The sequence below is a fragment of the Salvelinus namaycush genome, chromosome 3 (genome assembly GCF_016432855.1).
Source record: "Salvelinus namaycush isolate Seneca chromosome 3, SaNama_1.0, whole genome shotgun sequence".
In the NCBI taxonomy this organism is placed as follows: Eukaryota; Metazoa; Chordata; class Actinopteri; order Salmoniformes; family Salmonidae; genus Salvelinus; species Salvelinus namaycush.
In genome coordinates, this window is record NC_052309.1 from 7,890,173 (window position 1) to 7,912,786 (window position 22,614).

The 22,614-nt window shown below is 44.8% G+C and overlaps 1 protein-coding gene across 1 annotated transcript in view; it reads right to left on the reverse strand.

The window, feature by feature from the left end:
- Positions 1 to 19,066, reverse strand: part of LOC120044898 (long-chain fatty acid transport protein 4-like) — a 35,383-nt gene extending 16,317 nt beyond the window's left edge. Inside the window, exons 1-9 of the mRNA XM_038989622.1 lie at positions 18,731 to 19,066; positions 16,364 to 16,525; positions 13,510 to 13,904; positions 12,868 to 13,026; positions 12,506 to 12,575; positions 8,910 to 9,001; positions 8,658 to 8,767; positions 2,094 to 2,303; positions 1,505 to 1,631 (exon numbers count right to left, since the gene is read on the reverse strand). Of these exons, the coding sequence (XP_038845550.1) occupies positions 1,505 to 1,631; positions 2,094 to 2,303; positions 8,658 to 8,767; positions 8,910 to 9,001; positions 12,506 to 12,575; positions 12,868 to 13,026; positions 13,510 to 13,904; positions 16,364 to 16,524 (1,324 nt within the window). The 5' untranslated portion in view covers position 16,525; positions 18,731 to 19,066. The remainder of the gene's footprint in view (positions 1 to 1,504; positions 1,632 to 2,093; positions 2,304 to 8,657; positions 8,768 to 8,909; positions 9,002 to 12,505; positions 12,576 to 12,867; positions 13,027 to 13,509; positions 13,905 to 16,363; positions 16,526 to 18,730) is intronic.
- Positions 19,067 to 22,614: the final 3,548 nt, after the last annotated feature.

The following is a 22,614-nucleotide window of genomic DNA, read 5'->3' on the forward strand; positions in this document are numbered from 1 at the left end:
GCCTGGGGTCTCTTGATACATGTTTCTTAGGGCCCCCAAATACTAGGCCCGGCTCTAACTGCATGTGTGGGTACGGATTTGGGTAGGGATGTGGGTACGGATGTGGGTAGGGATGTGGGTACGGATGTGGGTAGGGATGTGGGTACGGATGTGGGTAGGGATGTGGGTACGGATGTGGGTACGGATGTGGGTACGGATGTGGGTAGGGATGTGGGTACGGATGTGGGTACGGATGTGGGTACGGATGTGGGTAGGGATGTGGGTACGGATGTGGGTAGGGATGTGGGTACGGATGTGGGTACGCAGACCCACAAGAAACTGCGGACCCTCATGATGAGTTCAAAGTTGCTATATCAGGCTTGCAGAGCATCAGGCTTGCACAGCATTCAGAATGTCAGGGTTAAGGTAGGCATACTAAAACTAACCAGGCCTGAGAGAGTATTCTATAGGTATGCTATACTAAAACTAACCAGGCCTGAGAGAGTATTCTATAGGTATGCTATACTAAAACTAACCAGGTCTGAGAGAGTATTCTATAGGTATGCTATACTAAAACTAACCAGGTTTGAGAGAGTATTCTATAGGTATGCTATACTAAAACTAACCAGGTTTGAGAGACTATTCTATAGGTATTCTATACTAAAACTAACCAGGCCTGAGAGAGTATTCTATAGGTATGCTATACTAAAACTAACCAGGCCTGAGAGAGTATTCTATAGGTATGCTATACTAAAACTAACCAGGTCTGAGAGAGTATTCTATAGGTATGCTATACTAAAACTAACCAGGCCTGAGAGAGTATTCTATAGGTATGCTATACTAAAACTAACCAGGCCTGAGAGAGTATTCTATAGGTATGCTATACTAAAACTAACCAGGCCTGAGAGAGTATTCTATAGGTATTCTATACTAAAACTAACCAGGTCTGAGAGAGTATTCTATAGGTATGCTATACTAAAACTAACCAGGCCTGAGAGAGTATTCTATAGGTATGCATACTAAAACTAACCAGGCCTGAGAGAGTATTCTATAGGTATGCTATACTAAAACTAACCAGGCCTGAGAGAGTATTCTATAGGTATGCTATACTAAAACTAACCAGGCCTGAGAGAGTATTCTATAGGTATGCTATACTAAAACTAACCAGGCCTGAGAGAGTATTCTATAGGTATGCTATACTAAAACTAACCAGGTCTGAGAGAGTATTCTATAGGTATGCTATACTAAAACTAACCAGGCCTGAGAGAGTATTCTATAGGTATGCTATACTAACACTAACCAGGCCTGAGAGAGTATTCTATAGGTATGCTATACTAAAACTAACCAGGCCTGAGAGAGTATTCTATAGGTATGCTATACTAAAACTAACCAGGCCTGAGAGAGTATTCTATAGGTATGCTATACTAAAACTAACCAGGCCTGAGAGAGTATTCTATAGGTATGCTATACTAAAACTAACCAGGCCTGAGAGAGTAATACTATAGCTATACTAGTAGTGACGTACCAGGCCCACAGGGGATGCAGACGCCATCGGGGCCTCTGATTAGCTCCATGGTCTCCTCATCTACCTTCACCAGTCTGATGGGGTAGATGAAGGGGAGGATCTGGCTGTTGAAGCCACATGCTCCTGTCTGTAACAGAGAAAATACCATACTGTTATGGTCAACCCATCTAAAACCACTGAAACTCTGTTCAGCAACTGCTACACACATAGCTATGATACAGCAAAACAATGGGAGAATGGAGACACATAGCTATGATACAGCAAAACAATGGGAGAATGGAGACAGACAGCATGCAGTCCAAATTCAATACAAAGTGACAGAGTGCCATCACTGACCACTAATACCCAAATTTTTATTTTGAGGATGAAATACCCTAAGTGTTTTTATGTGCTTTGAGATGTGAAGTGAAAGCCATAATAAAGATCAACACTACACAGACGATGTTAATTTCCTGGGACCACACACTATAGAAAAAGCAGGCCCTCAGAGCCAAAATGTCTGCCAATACTATAAAATAAACTATGAGAGCGTCATCATTTGCTTTCAGCTCTTTGCTGTGAGATCCAAAATGTCCTCCTAGGGCCTCACCATGTTGTCGAAGTTTCCCAGGCTACAGTTGCACTCTGTGGCTCCGTAGAACTCTGCTATCTGTGGCACGTTGAAGCGAGAGGTGAACTCCTCCCAGATGGACTGGCGCAGGCCGTTACCGAGCGCCATACGGACCTTGTGTTTACCCTCTATGTCCTTTACCGGCTGGTTCAACAGGTACCGGCAGATCTCCCCGATGTACTGGACAATCTGGGGATCAGAGAGAAACAGTCAGTCAGTGAGTCAGTCACCAGCACAATGAGACGAGGGCGTATAAGTGAGGAACCCACACCAATCTACAGATCTAACTATTATTATATTATTCCCCAAATCTTTGGGTACTTCTGTAGAACAACACAGTCTTATAATGCTGTCTACCCACATGGCTTCCTGTTGAATTACATTTGACTACTTTGACCACCTGAACAGATTTCCCCCTAAACCCTAATGGTAAACCCTAATGGTAAACCCTAATGCTAAACCCTAATGGTAAACCCTAATGGTAAACCCTAATGGTGAACCCTAATGGTAAACCCTAATGCTAAACCCTAATGGTAAACCCTAATGGTAAACCCTAATGCTAAACCCTAATGGTAAACCCTAATGCTAAACCCTAATGGTAAACCCTAATGGTAAACCCTAATGCTAAACCCTAATAGTAAGCCCTAATGCTAAACCCTAATGGTAAACCATAATGCTAAGCCCTAATGGTAAACCCTAATGGTAAACCCTAATTGTAAACCCTAATAGTAAGCCCTAATGCTAAACCCTAATGGTAAACCCTCATGGTAAACCCTAATGCTAACCCCTAATGGTAAACCCTAATGGTAAACCCTCATGGTAAACCCTCATGGTAAGCCCTAATGCTAAACCCTCATGGTAAACCCTAATGGTAAACCCTCATGGTAAACCCTCATGCTAAACCCTCATGCTAAACCCTCATGGTAAACCCTAATGCTAAACCCTAATGGTAAACCCTAATGCTAAACCCTAATGGTAAACCCTAATGCTAAACCCTAATGCTAAACCCTAATGCTAAACCCTAATGCTAAACCCTAATGGTAAACCCTCATGGTAAACCCTAATGCTAAACCCTAATGCTAAACCCTAATGCTAAACCCTAATGGTAAACCCTAATGCTAAACCCTAATGCTAAACCCTAATGGTAAACCCTAATGGTAAACCCTAATGCTAAACCCTAATGCTAAACCCTAATGCTAAACCCTAATGGTAAACCCTAATGCTAAACCCTAATGCTAAACCCTAATGGTAAACCCTAATGCTAAACCCTAATGCTAAACCCTAATGCTAAACCCTAATGCTAAACCCTAATGCTAAACCCTAATGCTAAACCCTAATGGTAAACCCTAATGCTAAACCCTAATGCTAAACCCTAATGGTAAACCCTAATGCTAAACCCTAATGCTAAACCCTAATGGTAAACCCTAATGGTAAACCCTAATGCTAAACCCTAATGCTAAACCCTAATGCTAAACCCTAATGCTAAACCCTAATGCTAAACCCTAATGCTAAACCCTAATGGTAAACCCTAATGCTAAACCCTAATGCTAAACCCTAATGGTAAACCCTAATGCTAAACCCTAATGCTAAACCCTAATGCTAAACCCTAATGCTAAACCCTAATGGTAAACCCTAATGCTAAACCCTAATGGTAAACCCTAATGGTAAACCCTAATGGTAAACCCTAATGGTAAACCCTAATGGTAAACCCTAATGCTAAACCCTAATGGTAAACCCTAATGCTAAACCCTAATGCTAAACCCTAATGCTAAACCCTAATGCTAAACCCTAATGGTAAACCCTCATGGTAAACCCTAATGCTAAACCCTAATGCTAAACCCTAATGCTAAACCCTAATGGTAAACCCTAATGCTAAACCCTAATGCTAAACCCTAATGGTAAACCCTAATGCTAAACCCTAATGGTAAACCCTAATGCTAAACCCTAATGCTAAACCCTAATGCTAAACCCTAATGGTAAACCCTAATGCTAAACCCTAATGCTAAACCCTAATGCTAAACCCTAATGGTAAACCCTAATGCTAAACCCTAATGCTAAACCCTAATGCTAAACCCTAATGGTAAACCCTAATGCTAAACCTTAATGCTAAACCCTAATGGTAAACCCTAATGCTAAACCCTAATGCTAAACCCTAATGCTAAACCCTAATGGTAAACCCTAATGCTAAACCCTAATGCTAAACCCTAATGCTAAACCCTAATGCTAAACCCTAATGCTAAACCCTAATGGTAAACCCTAATGCTAAACCCTAATGCTAAACCCTAATGGTAAACCCTAATGCTAAACCCTAATGCTAAACCCTAATGCTAAACCCTAATGGTAAACCCTAATGCTAAACCCTAATGCTAAACCCTAATGGTAAACCCTAATGCTAAACCCTAATGCTAAACCCTAATGCTAAACCCTAATGGTAAACCCTAATGGTAAACCCTAATGCTAAACCCTAATGGTAAACCCTAATGGTAAACCCTAATGGTAAACCCTAATGGTAAACCCTAATGGTAAACCCTAATGCTAAACCCTAATGGTAAACCCTAATGGTAAACCCTAATGGTAAACCCTAATGCTAAACCCTAATGCTAAACCCTAATGGTAAACCCTAATGGTAAACCCTAATGGTAAACCCTAATGCTAAACCCTAATGGTAAACCCTAATGGTAAACCCTAATGGTAAACCCTAATGCTAAACCCTAATGGTAAACCCTAATGCTAAACCCTAATGGTAAACCCTAATGGTAAACCCTAATGGTAAACCCTAATGCTAAACCCTAATGCTAAACCCTAATGGTAAACCCTAATGGTAAACCCTAATGGTAAACCCTAATGGTAAACCCTCATGGTAAACCCTCATGGTAAACCCTAATGGTAAACCCTCATGGTAAACCCTAATGGTAAACCCTCATGGTAAACCCTCATGGTAAACCCTCATGGTAAACCCTCATGGTAAACCCTCATGGTAAACCCTCATGGTAAACCCTAATGGTAAACCCTCATGGTAAACCCTCATGGTAAACCCTCATGGTAAACCCTCATGGTAAACCCTAATGGTAAACCCTCATGGTAAACCCTCATGGTAAACCCTAATGGTAAACCCTCATGGTAAACCCTCATGGTAAACCCTCATGGTAAACCCTCATGGTAAACCCTAATGGTAAACCCTCATGGTAAACCCTAATGGTAAACCCTCATGGTAAACCCTCATGGTAAACCCTAATGGTAAACCCTCATGGTAAACCCTCATGGTAAACCCTCATGGTAAACCCTCATGGTAAACCCTAATGGTAAACCCTCATGGTAAACCCGAATGGTAAACCCTAATGGTAAACCCGAATGGTAAACCCTAATGGTAAACCCTAATGGTAAACCCTAATGGTAAACCCTAATGGTAAACCCTAATGCTAAACCCTAATGGTAAACCCTAATGCTAAACCCTAATGGTAAACCCTAATGGTAAACCCTAATGCTAAACCCTAATGGTAAACCCTAATGCTAAACCCTAATGCTAAACCCTAATGCTAAACCCTAATGGTAAACCCTAATGGTAAACCCTAATGCTAAACCCTAATGCTAAACCCTAATGCTAAACCCTAATGGTAAACCCTAATGGTAAACCCTAATGGTAAACCCTAATGGTAAACCCTAATGCTAAACCCTAATGGTAAACCCTAATGCTAAACCCTAATGGTAAACCCTAATGGTAAACCCTAATGCTAAACCCTAATGGTAAACCCTAATGGTAAACCCTAATGCTAAACCCTAATGGTAAACCCTAATGGTAAACCCTAATGGTAAACCCTAATGCTAAACCCTAATGGTAAACCCTAATGGTAAACCCTAATGGTAAACCCTAATGCTAAACCCTAATGGTAAACCCTAATGCTAAACCCTAATGCTAAACCCTAATGGTAAACCCTAATGGTAAACCCTAATGCTAAACCCTAATGGTAAACCCTAATGGTAAACCCTAATGGTAAACCCTAATGCTAAACCCTAATGGTAAACCCTAATGGTAAACCCTAATGCTAAACCCTAATGGTAAACCCTAATGCTAAACCCTAATGGTAAACCCTAATGGTAAACCCTAATGCTAAACCCTAATGGTAAACCCTAATGGTAAACCCTAATGCTAAACCCTAATGGTAAACCCTAATGGTAAACCCTAATGGTAAACCCTAATGCTAAACCCTAATGGTAAACCCTAATGGTAAACCCTAATGGTAAACCCTAATGGTAAACCCTAATGCTAAACCCTAATGGTAAACCCTAATGGTAAACCCTAATGGTAAACCCTAATGGTAAACCCTAATGCTAAACCCTAATGGTAAACCCTAATGGTAAACCCTAATGGTAAACCCTAATGGTAAACCCTAATGGTAAACCCTAATGGTAAACCCTAATGGTAAACCCTAATGGTAAACTAAACCCTAATGGTAAACCCTAATGGTAAACCCTAATGGTAAACCCTAATGGTAAACCCTAATGGTAAACCCTAATGCTAAACCCTAATGGTAAACCCTAATGGTAAACCCTAATGGTAAACCCTAATGCTAAACCCTAATGGTAAACCCTAATGGTAAACCCTAATGCTAAACCCTAATGGTAAACCCTAATGGTAAACCCTAATGCTAAACCCTAATGCTAAACCCTAATGGTAAACCCTAATGGTAAACCCTAATGGTAAACCCTAATGGTAAACCCTAATGCTAAACCCTAATGGTAAACCCTAATGGTAAACCCTAATGGTAAACCCTAATGGTAAACCCTCATGGTAAACCCTCATGGTAAACCCTAATGCTAAACCCTAATGGTAAACCCTAATGGTAAACCCTAATGGTAAACCCTCATGGTAAACCCTAATGCTAAACCCTAATGGTAAACCCTAATGCTAAACCCTAATGGTAAACCCTAATGGTAAACCCTAATGGTAAACCCTAATGCTAAACCCTAATGGTAAACCCTAATGCTAAACCCTAATGCTAAACCCTAATGCTAAACCCTAATGGTAAACCCTAATGGTAAACCCTAATGCTAAACCCTAATGCTAAACCCTAATGCTAAACCCTAATGGTAAACCCTAATGGTAAACCCTAATGGTAAACCCTAATGGTAAACCCTAATGCTAAACCCTAATGGTAAACCCTAATGGTAAACCCTAATGGTAAACCCTAATGGTAAACCCTCATGGTAAACCCTCATGGTAAACCCTAATGCTAAACCCTAATGGTAAACCCTAATGCTAAACCCTAATGCTAAACCCTAATGGTAAACCCTAATGGTAAACCCTAATGGTAAACCCTCATGGTAAACCCTCATGGTAAACCCTCATGGTAAACCCTAATGGTAAACCCTAATGCTAAACCCTAATGGTAAACCCTAATGGTAAACCCTAATGGTAAACCCTAATGGTAAACCCTAATGGTAAACCCTCATGGTAAACCCTCATGGTAAACCCTAATGGTAAACCCTCATGGTAAACCCTCATGGTAAACCCTAATGCTAAACCCTAATGGTAAACCCTAATGGTAAACCCTAATGGTAAACCCTCATGGTAAACCCTAATGCTAAACCCTAATGGTAAACCCTAATGCTAAACCCTAATGGTAAACCCTAATGGTAAACCCTAATGCTAAACCCTAATGGTAAACCCTAATGCTAAACCCTAATGCTAAACCCTAATGCTAAACCCTAATGGTAAACCCTAATGGTAAACCCTAATGCTAAACCCTAATGCTAAACCCTAATGCTAAACCCTAATGGTAAACCCTAATGGTAAACCCTAATGGTAAACCCTAATGGTAAACCCTAATGCTAAACCCTAATGGTAAACCCTAATGGTAAACCCTAATGGTAAACCCTAATGGTAAACCCTCATGGTAAACCCTCATGGTAAACCCTAATGCTAAACCCTAATGGTAAACCCTAATGCTAAACCCTAATGCTAAACCCTAATGGTAAACCCTAATGGTAAACCCTAATGGTAAACCCTCATGGTAAACCCTCATGGTAAACCCTCATGGTAAACCCTAATGGTAAACCCTAATGGTAAACCCTAATGCTAAACCCTAATGGTAAACCCTAATGGTAAACCCTAATGGTAAACCCTCATGGTAAACCCTCATGGTAAACCCTCATGGTAAACCCTAATGGTAAACCCTAATGGTAAACCCTCATGGTAAACCCTCATGGTAAACCCTCATGCTAAACCCTCATGGTAAACCCTCATGCTAAACCCTCATGGTAAACCCTCATGCTAAACCCTCATGGTAAACCCTAATGGTAAACCCTCATGGTAAACCCTCATGGTAAACCCTCATGGTAAACCCTAATGGTAAACCCTAATGGTAAACCCTAATGGTAAACCCTAATATCCTTGAGCTATCGCTGTAGATAAACATCAACACAGTTGAACAGAGCAGTAACCCAAAACATGCATCTTCTCTCTACTGGTCTCCTATTCTGTAGATATGAGTCATACAGTCTCTGAGCTACTGGGAGTCAGCTAGCAGCGTGTCTCTGTCTCACCGTGCAGTTGTACTTGGCACAGTCGTCCCAGAACCGGGAGGCAGAGAACTTCTTCTTGATGACCACCGTCATGCCGTGGATCAGGCACTGCCCCACGCCGACAATGTTTCCTAGAGAAGACATGCACACGTGTTTCAGAAACAATTACAATGGACACACACACACACACACACACACACACACACACACACACACACACACACACACACACACACACACACACACACACACACACACACACACACGTGTTACCTGCGGAGTGGTAGAGGGGAAGGCAATCGTACAACACATCATCAGACGTCATACCGAAGCCATAGTATACCAAGGCTGCCATGCGGTAGTACCTGTCAAACACAGGTGAGAGAAAGAGTGAATTAGAAGACAGGATAAGAGGGGAAAGAGAGAGGAAAGGAGCAGAAGAGTGAAAGAGAGAGCTGCAGAGAGCGAGAAAGAGAGAGAGAGAGCTCCAGAGAGAGCTCCAGAGAGAGAGAAAGAGAGCTCCAGAGAGAGAGAGAAAGAGAGCTCCAGAGAGAGAGCGAGAGCGAGATCCAGAGAGAGAGCGAGAGCGAGATCCAGAGAGCGAGCTCCAGAGAGAGACAGAGAGAGAGCGAGAGCTCCAGAGAGAGAGCGAGCTCCAGAGAGAGGGCGAGAGCGAGCTCCAGAGAGAGAGCGAGAGCGAGCTCCAGAGAGAGAGAGCGAGAGCTCCAGAGAGAGAGCAAGAGCTCCAGAGAGAGAGCGAGAGCGAGAGCTCCAGAGAAAGAGCGAGAGCTCCAGAGAGAGAGCGAGAGCTCCAGAGAGAGAGCGAGAGCTCCAGAGAGAGCGAGCTCCAGAGAGAGGGCGAGAGCGAGCTCCATGATCCACAGAGCGAGAGCGAGCTCCACAGAGCGCGAGAGAGAGCGAGCTCCACAGAGAGCTCCAGAGAGCGAGTTCCACAGAGAGTGAGTGAGCGAGCTCCAGAAAGAGAGCGAGTGAGCTCCAGAGAGCAAGATCCACAGAGCGAGAGCGAGCTCCACAGAGCGAGAGCTCCACAAAGAGCGAGAGAGAGTGAGCTCCACAGAGAGCGAGAGAGAGCGAGCTCCATAGAGAGCGAGAGAGAGCTCCACAGAGAGCGAGAGAGAGCTCCACAGAGAGCCAGAGAGAGCTCCACAGAGAGCCAGAGAGAGCTCCACAGAGAGCCAGAGAGAGCGCGAGAGCGAGACACACACACAGACAGAGAGAGCGAGAGACAGACAGACAGACAGACAGAGACAGAGCGAGAGAGAGATACAGAGAGAGAGAGAGGGAGAGAGATACAGCGAGAGAGAGAGAGAGACAGAGCGAGAGCGAGATAGAGAGATACAGAATGAGAGAGAGAGATACAGAGAGAGAGAGATACAGAGAGAGAGAGATACAGAGAGAGAGAGATACAGAGAGAGAGAGAGAGAGATACAGAGAGAGGGATAGATACAGAGAGAGGGAGAGATACAGAGAGAGAGAGCTCCAGAGAGAGAGCGAGAGCTCCAGAGAGAGAGCGAGAGCTCCAGAGAGAGAGCGAGAGCGAGAGCTCCACAGAGAGAGCGAGAGCTCCAGAGAGAGAGCGAGAGCTCCAGAGAGAGGGCGAGAGCGAGCTCCAGAGAGAGGGCGAGAGCGAGCTCCAGAGAGAGAGCGAGAGCGAGCTCCAGAGAGAGAGCGAGATCCAGAGAGCGAGCTCCAGAGAGAGACAGAGAGAGAGCGAGAGCTCCAGAGAGAGAGCGAGCTCCAGAGAGAGGGCGAGAGCGAGCTCCAGAGAGAGAGCGAGAGCGAGCTCCAGAGAGAGAGAGCGAGAGCTCCAGAGAGAGAGCGAGAGCTCCAGAGAGAGAGCGAGAGCGAGAGCTCCAGAGAGAGAGCGAGAGCTCCAGAGAGAGAGAGAGAGCGAGCTCCAGAGAGAGCGCGAGAGCGAGCTCCAGAGAGAGGGCGAGAGCGAGCTCCAGAGAGAGAGCGAGAGCGAGCTCCAGAGAGAGAGCAAGAGCGACAGCTCCAGAGAGAGCGAGAGCTCCAGAGAGAGAGCGAGAGCTCCAGAGAGAGATCGAGAGCGAGCCTGTGGAGCTCTCTCTGGAGAGAGAGCCTGTGGAGCTCCAGAGAGAGAGAGCGAGAGCACCAGAGAGAGAGCGAGAGCACCAGAGAGAGAGCGAGAGCTCCAGAGAGAAAACATATAACAGACATACAATAGAAAACAGTGGAGAGAGTCGAGAGAGAGAGCGAGAGCTCCAGAGAGAGAGCGAGAGCGAGAACGGGAGCTCCAGAGAGAGAGCGAGAGCACCAGAGAGAGAGCGAGAGCTCCAGAGAAAGAGCTCCAGAGAGAGAGCGAGCTCCAGAGAGAGAGAGCCAGAGCGAGCTCCAGAGAGAGAGAGCCAGAGCGAGCTCCAGAGAGAGAGCGAGAGCGAGCTCCAGAGAGAGAGCGAGAGAGAGCTCCAGAGAGAGAGAGCGAGGGCGTGAGCTCCAGAGAGAGAGCGAGAGCTCCAGAGAGCTCCAGGGAGCGAGAGAGAGCAAGAACGCTCCAGGGAGAGAGAGAGAGCGCTCCAGGGAGACAGAGAGCGAGCGCATGATCCACAGAGCGAGAGCGAGCTCCACAGAGCGCGAGAGAGAGCGAGCTCCACAGAGAGCTCCAGAGAGCGAGTTCCACAGAGAGCGAGTGAGCGAGCTCCAGAAAGAGAGCGAGTGAGCTCCAGAGAGCAAGATCCACAGAGCGAGAGCGAGCTCCACAGAGCGAGAGCAAGATCCACAGAGCGAGAGCGAGAGCTCCACAGAGAGCGAGAGAGAGCGAGCTCCACAGAGAGCGAGAGAGAGCTCCACAGAGAGCCAGAGAGAGCTCCACAGAGAGCCAGAGAGAGCTCCACAGAGAGCCAGAGAGAGCTCCACAGAGAGCCAGAGAGAGCTCCACAGAGAGCCAGAGAGAGCTCCACAGAGAGCGAGAGAGAGCTCCACAGAGAGCCAGAGAGAGCTCCACAGAGAGCCAGAGAGAGCTCCACAGAGAGCGAGAGAGAGCGCGAGAGCGAGATACACACACAGACAGAGAGAGAGAGACAGAGCGAGCTCCAGAGAGAGAGCGAGAGCGAGCTCCAGAAGGAGAGCGAGAGAGAGCTCCAGAGAGAGAGAGCGAGGGCGTGAGCTCCAGAGAGAGAGCGAGAGCTCCAGAGAGCTCCAGGGAGCGAGAGAGAGCAAGAACGCTCCAGGGAGAGAGAGAGAGCGCTCCAGGGAGACAGAGAGCGAGCGCATGATCCACAGAGCGAGAGCGAGCTCCACAGAGCGCGAGAGAGAGCGGGCTCCACAGAGAGCTCCAGAGAGCGAGTTCCACAGAGAGCGAGTGAGCGAGCTCCAGAAAGAGAGCGAGTGAGCTCCAGAGAGCAAGATCCACAGAGCGAGAGCGAGCTCCACAGAGCGAGAGCAAGATCCACAGAGCGAGAGCTCCACAGAGAGCGAGAGAGAGCTCCACAGAGAGCCAGAGAGAGCTCCACAGAGAGCCAGAGAGAGCTCCACAGAGAGCCAGAGAGAGCTCCACAGAGAGCCAGAGAGAGCTCCACAGAGAGCCAGAGAGAGCTCCACAGAGAGCCAGAGAGAGCTCCACAGAGAGCGAGAGAGAGCTCCACAGAGAGCGAGAGAGAGCTCCACAGAGAGCCAGAGAGAGCTCCACAGAGAGCCAGAGAGAGCTCCACAGAGAGCTCCAGAGAGCGCGAGAGCGAGACACACACACAGACAGAGAGAGCGAGAGACAGACAGACAGACAGAGACAGAGCGAGAGAGAGATACAGAGAGAGAGAGAGGGAGCGAGATACAGAGAGAGAGAGAGATACAGAGAGAGAGAAGAGAAATAGGAGGTCCAGAGTGCGTACCTGCTGTGCACCACGATGGCAGCTTTGGGCATCCCGGTGGTCCCAGATGTGTAGATGTAGAACAGACGATCTGGAAGACAGACATATGGGGAGAAATCAATAAAAACATACAACAGACATACAATAGAAAACAGTGGAGAAAGCAGTAAAACTAGGGGCTTGATTGATCTTGCCTGCCTAGCGCAATGGAATACTCCAGAAATTGCAAACACTGCACTTTAGACAGGTTCAATCAAACACTAAAACATTTTGGAAAGAAAAATACTATCCGAGTCCAGGTCTGGCTCCTTATAAACTGACTGAGTATGATTGGACAGACTGTTTGACTGACTGAGTATGATTGGACAGATTGATTGACTGACCAGTGAAGCAGCGATCTGGGCGGATGGGCAGGTGGGTCGGGGCGGCATCCAGTAGAGGCTCCAGGCACTCTGTCCCTGCAGGGACACGTTTGGGGTCCCAGTCCCCTGAACACAGCATCTGTACTGTCTTCCCCATGGAACTGTGGACCTCACACACCGCTATAGGATAGAGGGAGGGAGGACAGGGAAGAGAGAGAGCAAGGGAGAGGGAGGTAGAGAGAGAAAGAAAGGGGGCGATAGTGAGAGAGAGATGGAGAGCGAGACAAGACAGGAAAGTGATCTTAAAGTTAATGTCATAGAAACAGAGAATCAAATAAACCCTTATACTGGTTTCCCAGACTCAGATTAAGCCTAGTCCGAGACTAAAAAGAATGTAGTCCAGCATTAGTCTAATTCTACAGTATGTCCAGGAATGGGCCTTTAGCATGTACAATTTCCTTAAATAAAGATTTACAGCCCCCTGTCCATCCCTCCATCCACTACCTCCCTCCATCCGTCACTCAAACAATCCCTCCAGCCACCTGTCACTCAGCCACTCCCTCCATCCCGCCACTCCCTCCATCACCCATCCTCCCTCCATCCCGCCACTCCCTCCATCACCCATCCTCCCTCCATCCATCCACTAACTCCCCTGGTCCTCACCCTCGGTCAGCTCGCTGCCGAACACCACGGCCTTAGCGTTTGAGATGGTGACGCAGTGCACCAGGGCCTCCAGCCGCAGGTTAAAGTTGATCAGAGCAGCCTCCACTCCTATCTTGGCCATGCCCAGCCAGAGGCCCACGTACTGGGACCGGTTCTCCATGAAGAGAGCCACCACATCCCCTTCCACAAAGCCCCTCTGGAGCAGCAGGTTGGCTACGCGGTTGGAGTACTCGTCCAGCTGCCGGAAGGACCACTTCTCGCCCGTGCCCTCGAAAATGAGCGCAGTCTTGTCCCCATGGCGACGCACCGTCTCGGCGAAAATCTTAGGGAGGGTGTTTCGTTCCTTCAGGTGACGATTGACGTTTGACTTCACCTTGAGGAGGACGCCTGCCGCACTGTGGAGGAGAGGGAGGTTAAAGAACAACTCAGAGAACTAAGAGCCTAAAGAGAACGTGACGTTAATCTGAATGTAGAGACATGGTGGTAAACTAGCCGGACGTGCATGCCCTAATGAACACAACCCTGATGTCGTTTTGCATGGTTTTCCTGACTAAATAGCAGCTGGTGTGAAGTACACTGTGAGGAAGCAATAAACTACATTAAGCAATCTATGATGAAGTAATACATGTTTTGTTTCTGGGATCAAAGTTCAAATCCAGAAAAAGCTTCCAATTTACATTGAGAAACAAATACGCTGATAAAACTGGAGCATGTCATTTTATAACTGTGGCAATTCTTGAGCAAACAGACATTAATGTCCATTTAAAGACTCATTAGTGCAACAGCGGCTTTGAGTTGTAAAATATTGTAACACCAAGGTTTGTTTCGCTCTCCAGGACAAAGTCTAAATAAGCAATAAAAACAGGTTAGGATATAGAGGACATTATTTGTATTCATAAGCCATACAGGTCCATCAAGGTTTGGGGTTGTCCCTCTGAACAGGCAGGTTTAACCGAAACCATTCCTTTGGGGTGAGTCACTCAAGGGGTACGAGGCGTCTCTCCAACCAGTGACTACTTCCTCTTAAGTTTTATTACTAAACTGTACAGTAGGGTAAAGGGAAACAGAGGCCCTCACATGAGTCTCACAATAACGGCCAGTCACCACTACTACTCTTTTAACACTATCGTGAGGATCCAAACTACTGTGGTGGCTCAAATATTTTATTTATTTATTATTATTTTTATTTTACCCCCCTTTTCTCCCTAATTTCATGGTATCCAAGTGGTAGTAGTTACTGTCTTGTCTCATCGCTACAACTCCCGTACGGACTCGGGAGAGGCGAAGGTCGAGAGCCATGCGTCCTCCTAAACACAACCCAACCAAGCCGCACTGCTTCTTGACACAATGCACATCCAACCCGGAAGCCAGCCGTACCGATGTGTCGGAGGAAACACCGTACACCTGGAGACAGTGTCAGCGTGCACTGTGCCCGGACCGCCACAGGAGTTTCACGATGAGTGCACGATGAGACAAGGATATCCCTGCCGGCCAAACCCTCCCTAACCCGGACGACGCTGGGCCAGTTGTGCGCTGCCCCATGGGCCTCCCGGTCGCGGCCAGATGTGATACAGCCTGGATTCAAACCAGGGACTGTAGTGACACCTCTTGCATTGAGATGCAGTGTCTGAGACCTCTGCGGCACTCGGTCTAAGACATGATAAGGTTTATTCCATTAGGGACAAACGTGTCGGCCACACGGGTTTCATCAGTGTCGTAGATTAATCACATAATAAACCAACCTATAAAGTTATTTATTTATTATGTGATTCATCTATGACACTGATGAAACCCGTGTGGCCGACACGTTTGTCCCTAATGGAATAAACCATATCATTTATTATTGCTTGAATGTGCAACTACTTGCACACTTATCTTCTGCACATCTATCACTCCAGTGTTTAATTGCTAAATTGTAATTATTTCGCCACTACGGCCTATTTATTGCCTTACCTCCGTAATCTTACTACATTTGCACACACTGTATATAGACTTTTCTATTGTGTTATTGACTGTACGGTTGTTTATCCCATGTGTGTTGTTTGTGTCGCCCTGCTTTGCTTTATCTTGTCCAGGTAAAGTAATTAGTTGTAAATGAGAACTTGTTCTCAACTGGCCTACCTGATTAAATAAAGGTGAAATAATATTATTTTTTTTAAATTGAAAGTGAGATAGGACATTACTTTACTTCTCTGAATAATCAGGTTGACGCACCACAAACTTCACTCCAAGTAAGGGCTTTTCTTGTATTGTGGTAACAACTGATTCCCCTTCCCCAATCCAGACACTTCAGAACATTGAAGAGTTACTACACCAATCCAGACTTTCGGATCAGAACATTGAAGCGTTACTTGGGTGCAAGGGAAAGTACCTGTCACCATGGTGAACTGATCACAACACTAGCTAGCTTTGAATGTGAACTCGTAACACAAAGAAACCTCAGCACCTGTCTCTCTCATCTGTCTGCTTTGTCTTTGCTCTCTCCGTCACGTTTAGTCTCGTTTGTCCTTGAGCATTCCTCCATACATGACTAACTCAACATTCCCTTCTGTAACACACGTGAGCGTTTGTCTCCTCTGTGGCACATTCCTCCTCGTCTTACAGGAATGTGCTGCTTTTCTTTTTGTAGACAATGGAACTCCTATAGTCCTAACTTAAAGTCCTATTAAAGTCCTATTCTAGTCCTAACCATGGTGAAGGTATCTGTTGTCTAAATGTATTGGTTGTTTAACGCCATTAAAACTCGAGGAGCACTGACGCACGTGTTTCTGTAAACGTGCTTCTGACTTGCAGACAGGTGTAGACAGGTCCACACTGACACACACCCAACATCCCACACTATACGTCCACTCACTGTAAATCTCTGCTGATGGTTTTGGCGAAAATGAGTAGGAACTTCCAGCCTCCAGAGCCCAGGTAGAAGATGAGGATGGAGGGGAGAACCTGGAACCAGGGCAGGCCCACCAAGAGACGGAGCAGGAAGAGGAGGACGGTGCAGCAAGCCAGGCGCATCATCCTTGAGAGAAAGGAAGACAAGTCACCGTTAATGTCATCATCTTACATCCATTTTCTAGACTTAGAATAACAAGTCTCGATCAATGGTTCCATATTTCTGAAAAAGAGTTTGTCAATTTGGCTTTTGCAAAGGACACCTTGCTTCCTTGTTTCCGTCCCACGAAACAAACGTTTAACAAGCTGTTCTAAAGCTTGAAAAACTATCATTATAAATGACAAAACATGTTCACTTTTTTTTCTCTCTCTTCTGTTCTAGCACAGAGGTTGCACTCACAGTGAACCTGTGGTGTGTGGTGTGTGGTCTTCTCTACTTCCTTAGTTGAAAGCACTTGTAGTGCTCTCTGGATAGGAGTGCCTACTGAATTACTAGCTAATATATAAAATATACCCTTACAATAGGTCTACAGCCTACAGTCTGACCTTTTGCACTAGATGAGTGTCACCACCAGGTATGGTAATTCATTTAACATCTTACTGCAGTGGGCTAAATCAGGGCCAAACAGAGGGATTCTTGGTAGTCTTAAACACACATGGTTATGGGCTTAAAAAAAGACACCTGTACCATGTCAGATATATAGTTTAAATGTATTCCATGTTGAGTTTCCATGCCAATAATACACTTTATAGACATCACAGAAGACTGAAATATAACTGTTTGACATAGAAAGACAGGATTTTCATTAAAAAAGTAATTATGAAAAAAAATATGAATAACTTTCCACCCATGAGGCCAAAGAGGGTGCTATTGGTCATTGACTGCAGGAAAGGGCTACAGAGGGTGACCAAAAACAACCTCTGCTACCTTCATCACATCTAGTTGTAGATCAGTTCAGTTCATCCAGGGTTTTCTCCATCAGGGGAGAGGGGCCTCACTTTCTCTGTTCTAAATCCCTACAGTGGTTCCCTCTTTATCCCCCTCCCCTTTAAAAGGTGTTCCTATTTATTTATCACTTCCAGATTTAGACCACTACATGCAATTATGGATAGGCCCTATGCTTGTCTGTCTCTGCAAGGTCCAGTTTGTGACTGTTCTGACCTAAGAAGTCTTCCTGGCCAGGTACCAGGCCAGCACCACAGTCGATGTAAAAACTAGGCCAAAGGTACATTAGGTATATGTTGGTATCAAAGAATTATAAAATTGGCTTTGGACCAATAGCGTCATGTCGGTATGCAGCACCGGAGAGAAATGTTGTTTATTATGGTTCTTGTCTGGACATCCTGTCCATTTACAGCACAAGCTTGGGCTCACAGATGACATTAAAATAGATGATTTACTGTCGGACACAGAGACTAGAGCCAGCACAGATCCAGAGGACACATGTGGTAACAATAGTTGGTACTTGTGTCAACAATAGCACATCATTTTTGTTTATGAGATATATATTTCCGTTATGAAGGGGGAGCAGAATTAGTTATGATCGCGTGCGTCAAAGTGCTCATCATCATGCGAAACGAGGGATATTACATGCTCTGTCTGGCCAACATGGCAATACATACATTTATAATGTAGCTAAGGCTATGGCCCTCAATAGAGGGTGAAACATTGCTGCGATTAAATAATATTACTATTTACTTGGCTATAAATCATCATCATCCAACATCAGAAAAAGGTGAATGTTTAATAACCTGATCTATAAACTATATGGTTTAACGCACCGTAGCGTTATAGAAGCAGCGGCGAGAGAGGCGTGCTCACTGCTGATGGGAAATACATCAAATAAAAAAGCTCGAGCCCATCACCAGCAGCTACGCCATGTGCGCGAGCCTACCAAATATAACCTAATCAGAACCGTTACATCTCCATTCGATCGTACGTACTCGTTGTCCATTTATGGTAAGATGATAAGTGGAGCGCAACGAACGGCACACTAGACTGGAGTGGTGGCTATCCTGTAGCCTCTAAATGTATTGTGTCAACGCTGCTGACTGTATCCCGTTTTCCGCCAACTGCACTCTTGGCACTGATCGCTGTATAACATTAGGGTAGGCCTACATAACGGAAAATAAATGGTCCAACAGAATCAAACCTGGTCCATTCAAACACAGGCTTTCTTCCATATATACACTGGCAAGGTTGATAAAGGACAGTTGGGTGAAGCCTGAGCTATTCAGACTTCACTAGGCTAGGCTACTAAATAGGCTAATAATGGATCCGGAAACCCAGACCATTGAATGATATAGAAATTACAAGTGTTATGAGGCCTACCTTGTTTCACGTCCCCCACAAACACAGTAATGTGCGTATTACACCGGACGTGGAACTTGTTTTGTACAATTCCACCTTGATTGCGTTAGCAAAACCTTCCACCGCTCTGGCGTCTACTTGCACATTGACAGACACAGGGGTCTCCGATAACAGCGCATTGCCCCCCCTCCGGCGTATTTATATCAAATTTGCCTGCCTCCTTGGTTCGACTTTGCCTCTATATAAATCATCCGTTCATTCCTATCGCCAGTACAATTTTTTCAGTTTCATTGTAGCAATAAACTCGCTCGCTACAGTAATTCGAATGACCTTATCATTTTTCTTAGTTGAGCCGTCCTCCGTATCCACCGGTATTATGTGTCAGCAGCGAAGAGTGACTAGCGCTAGGACCAATCAAATTACCCATAGTTTATAATTGCTTCCCATAGAGGTGGAGCTTGCTACAGCATAAATTTCACAATCAAGGAAATGTGGCCCTTCTTTCGACGAGTGAGTGCACGCCTCATTCCAGCTGGTTGTGACACCGACACGGGCCTGCTGCAGGACTGTGTGACGCGCATTAAGCCCACATAGCTACAAATCCTATGGGTGGGGGAGATTTGCGTATACAGTCATACCACCACCACTCGAGGAGCCGCTGGTGAACGTTGGAACTGTACCAGACCTGCGCATAACGGCAGTTCTATTCTTCCTATAATAAAACACTGGCCTCCACTAGAGCGCAACGACGCAGCATTGGCACAGTTTGTATGCTCGGATATGGACCGAGGTGCAGAGTTCAGAAAGGCATTATTTTTACACCATAACCACATACTTCTATTGCAGTACAGTAAGTCACTGCAGACAACTGAATATTTAAAAAGACTGCTAAAATGATCACAGGGTAACATTTGATCATTACAGAAAGCCCTTTTTGACTAGTATTATACAATTCTTATTCAATGAGGGTGCCTAGCGGTTGCTTGCTATATCCTATTTCTACAGCATGACAACATGTACAGTATAAAAACCTGTCCAGGACAGTGCAGGGTCAGAGGACACTATTCTTTTCGAGAAATGCAGAAGATCAGATAACAAGAGAAGACACCAGTAGGCCTAGCCTACTAATCATTGAATCATCTGGGAGGTGCAGCAGCACTTCTAACAGTCACTAAGTGCCCAAGACAAAACGTTATCAGTGTTTTCCCACATAGATTACGGGAAACGCCTCATTCTCATTCGGTGACCTTCACAACTTCCTCCTACAATAGGAGCCAATGTGGCTGTGGACTAGCATAGAGTAGACAACCTCTAAAGACACTGCACTCTCAGAAGAAAGGGTTCCTAAAGGGCTCTTCAACTGCCCCCACAGGATAAACTTTTTGGGTTCCATGTAGAACCCTCTATGGAAAAAAGTGTTCTACATGGAACCCAAAAGGGTTCTTTAAAGAGTTATCCTATGTGGACAGCCGAAGAACCCTTTTAAGTCCTAGATATCACCTTTTTACTAAGAGTGTGTAGATAGAGAAGAGGACATATCAAGAGGACATATCACTTTCTCTCTGTACACGCACCCATGACATAATTTGCAGACAAAAATAAAAGCATCTGATAATACAAATGTAGGAACATTTATATTGCAAAAGTATTATCTTTTTATTGGATTTTTTAACCTTCCAGAATAACTTAATTAGAAAATAACACATTTATACTGCAAAATTATTATCTTTTTATTGTATTTTTCAACCTTCAAGAATAACTTAATTAGAAAATAACACATTTATACTCAAATTATGTTTTTATAAAGCTGTTTTATACTAAAATTGTTTTTATGAAGCTGTTTTATTATGAAAAATGTAAAAAAAATGATGTGTTTGTATTAGGCCTATGTTTATATTGGACCCATAAACTTGCTAGCGCTAAATTTGGAAACAGAGAAGAGCTTCATTTTCACCGAAACTTCAGAGGCAGGTTTTTATATTTACATACTAAATGTGGGCGTACCTAAACACAAAGGAATTAAATGCATAACCCTCTTATATCAGTGCCATGTAGGAGAGCAAGTTTAAAACAAAGATTCCTCCATTAAAGTTCTCTTAATTCTGTGTAAACACTTCCTCCAGACACTGTCAGTCTGACATAAAGCAGGTGCGGTTGCTTTATACACATAAAACTTACTCATTGAAGGGTTTTTCTGATTTTTTTACCATTTGCTACATTGTAGAATAATAGTGAAGACATCAAAACTATGAAATAACACATATGTAATCATGTAATAACAAAAAAGTGTTAAACAAATCAAAATATATTTTATATTTGAGATTCTTCAAATAGCCACCCTTTGCCTAGGTGACAGCGTTGCACACTCTTGGCATTCTCTCAACCAGCTTCACCTGGAATGCTTTTCCAACAGTCTTGAAGGAGTTCCCACATATGCTGAGCATTTGTTGGCTGCTTTTCCTTCACTCTGCAGTCCGACTCAGCCCAAACCATCTCAATTTGGTTGAGGTTGGGGGATTGTGGAGGCCAGGTCATCTGATGCAGCACTCCATCACTCTCCTTATTGGTCAAATAGCCCTTACACAGCCTGGAGGTGTGTTAGGTCATTGTCCTGTTGAAAAACAAATGATAGTCCCACTAAGCCCAAACCAGATGGGATGGTGTATCGCTACAGAATGCTGTGGTAGCCATGCTGGTTAAGTGTGCTTTGAATTCTAAATAAATAACAGACAGTGTCACCAGCAAAGCACCATAACACCATCTCCTCCATGCTTTACGGTGGGAAATCCACATGCGGAGATCATCCGTTCACCCACACCGCGTCTTACAAAGACACGACGGTTGGAACCAAAAATCAGACCAAAGAACACATTTCCACCGGTCTAATGTCCATTGCTCGTGTTTCTTGGCTCAAGCAAGTCTCTTCTTTTTATTGGTGTCCTTTAGTAGTGGTTTCTTTGCAGCAATTCGACCATGAAGGCCTGATTCACACAGTCTCCTCTGAACAGTTGATGTTGAGATGTGTCTGTTACTTGAACTCATACACCTTAGCCAACTACATTTAAACTCAGTTTTTCACAATTCCTGACATTTAATCCTAGTAAAAATTCCCTGTCTTAGGTCAGTTAGATCAACACTTTATTTTAAGAATGTGAAATGTCAGAATAATAGTAGAGAGAATGATTTATTTCAGATTTTATTTCTTTCATCACATTCCCAGTGGGTCAGAAGTTTACATACACTCAATTCATATTTGGTAGCATTGTCTTTAAATTGTCTTGGGTCAAACGTTTTGGGTAACCTTCCACAAGCTTCCCACAATAAGTTGGGTGAATTTTGGCCCATTCCTCCTGACAGAGCTGGTGTAACTGAGTCAGGTTTGTAGGCCTCCTTGCTCGCACACCCTTTTTCAGTTCTGCCCCCAAATTTTCTATGGGATTGAGGTCAGGGCTTTGTGATGGCCACTCCAATACCTTGACTTTGTTGTCCTTAAGCCATTTTGCCACGACTTTGGAAGTATGCTTGGGGTCATTGTTCATTTGGAAGACCCATTTGCGACCAAGCTTTAACTTCCTGACTGATGTCTTGAGATGTAGCTCAATATATCCACATCATTTTCCTCCCTCATGATGCCATCTATTTTGTGAAGTGCACCAGTCCCTCCTGCAGCAAAGCACCCTCACAACATGATGCTGCCAACCCCGTGCTTCACGGTTGGGATGGTGTTCTTTGGCTTGCAAGCATCCCCCTCTTTCCTCCAAACATAACGATGGTCATTATGGCCAAACAGTTCTATTTTTGTTTCATCAGACCAGAGGACATTTCTGCAAAAAGTACGATCTTTGTCCCCATGTGCAGTTTCAAACCGTAATCTGGCTTTTTTTATGGCGGTTTTGGAGCAGTGG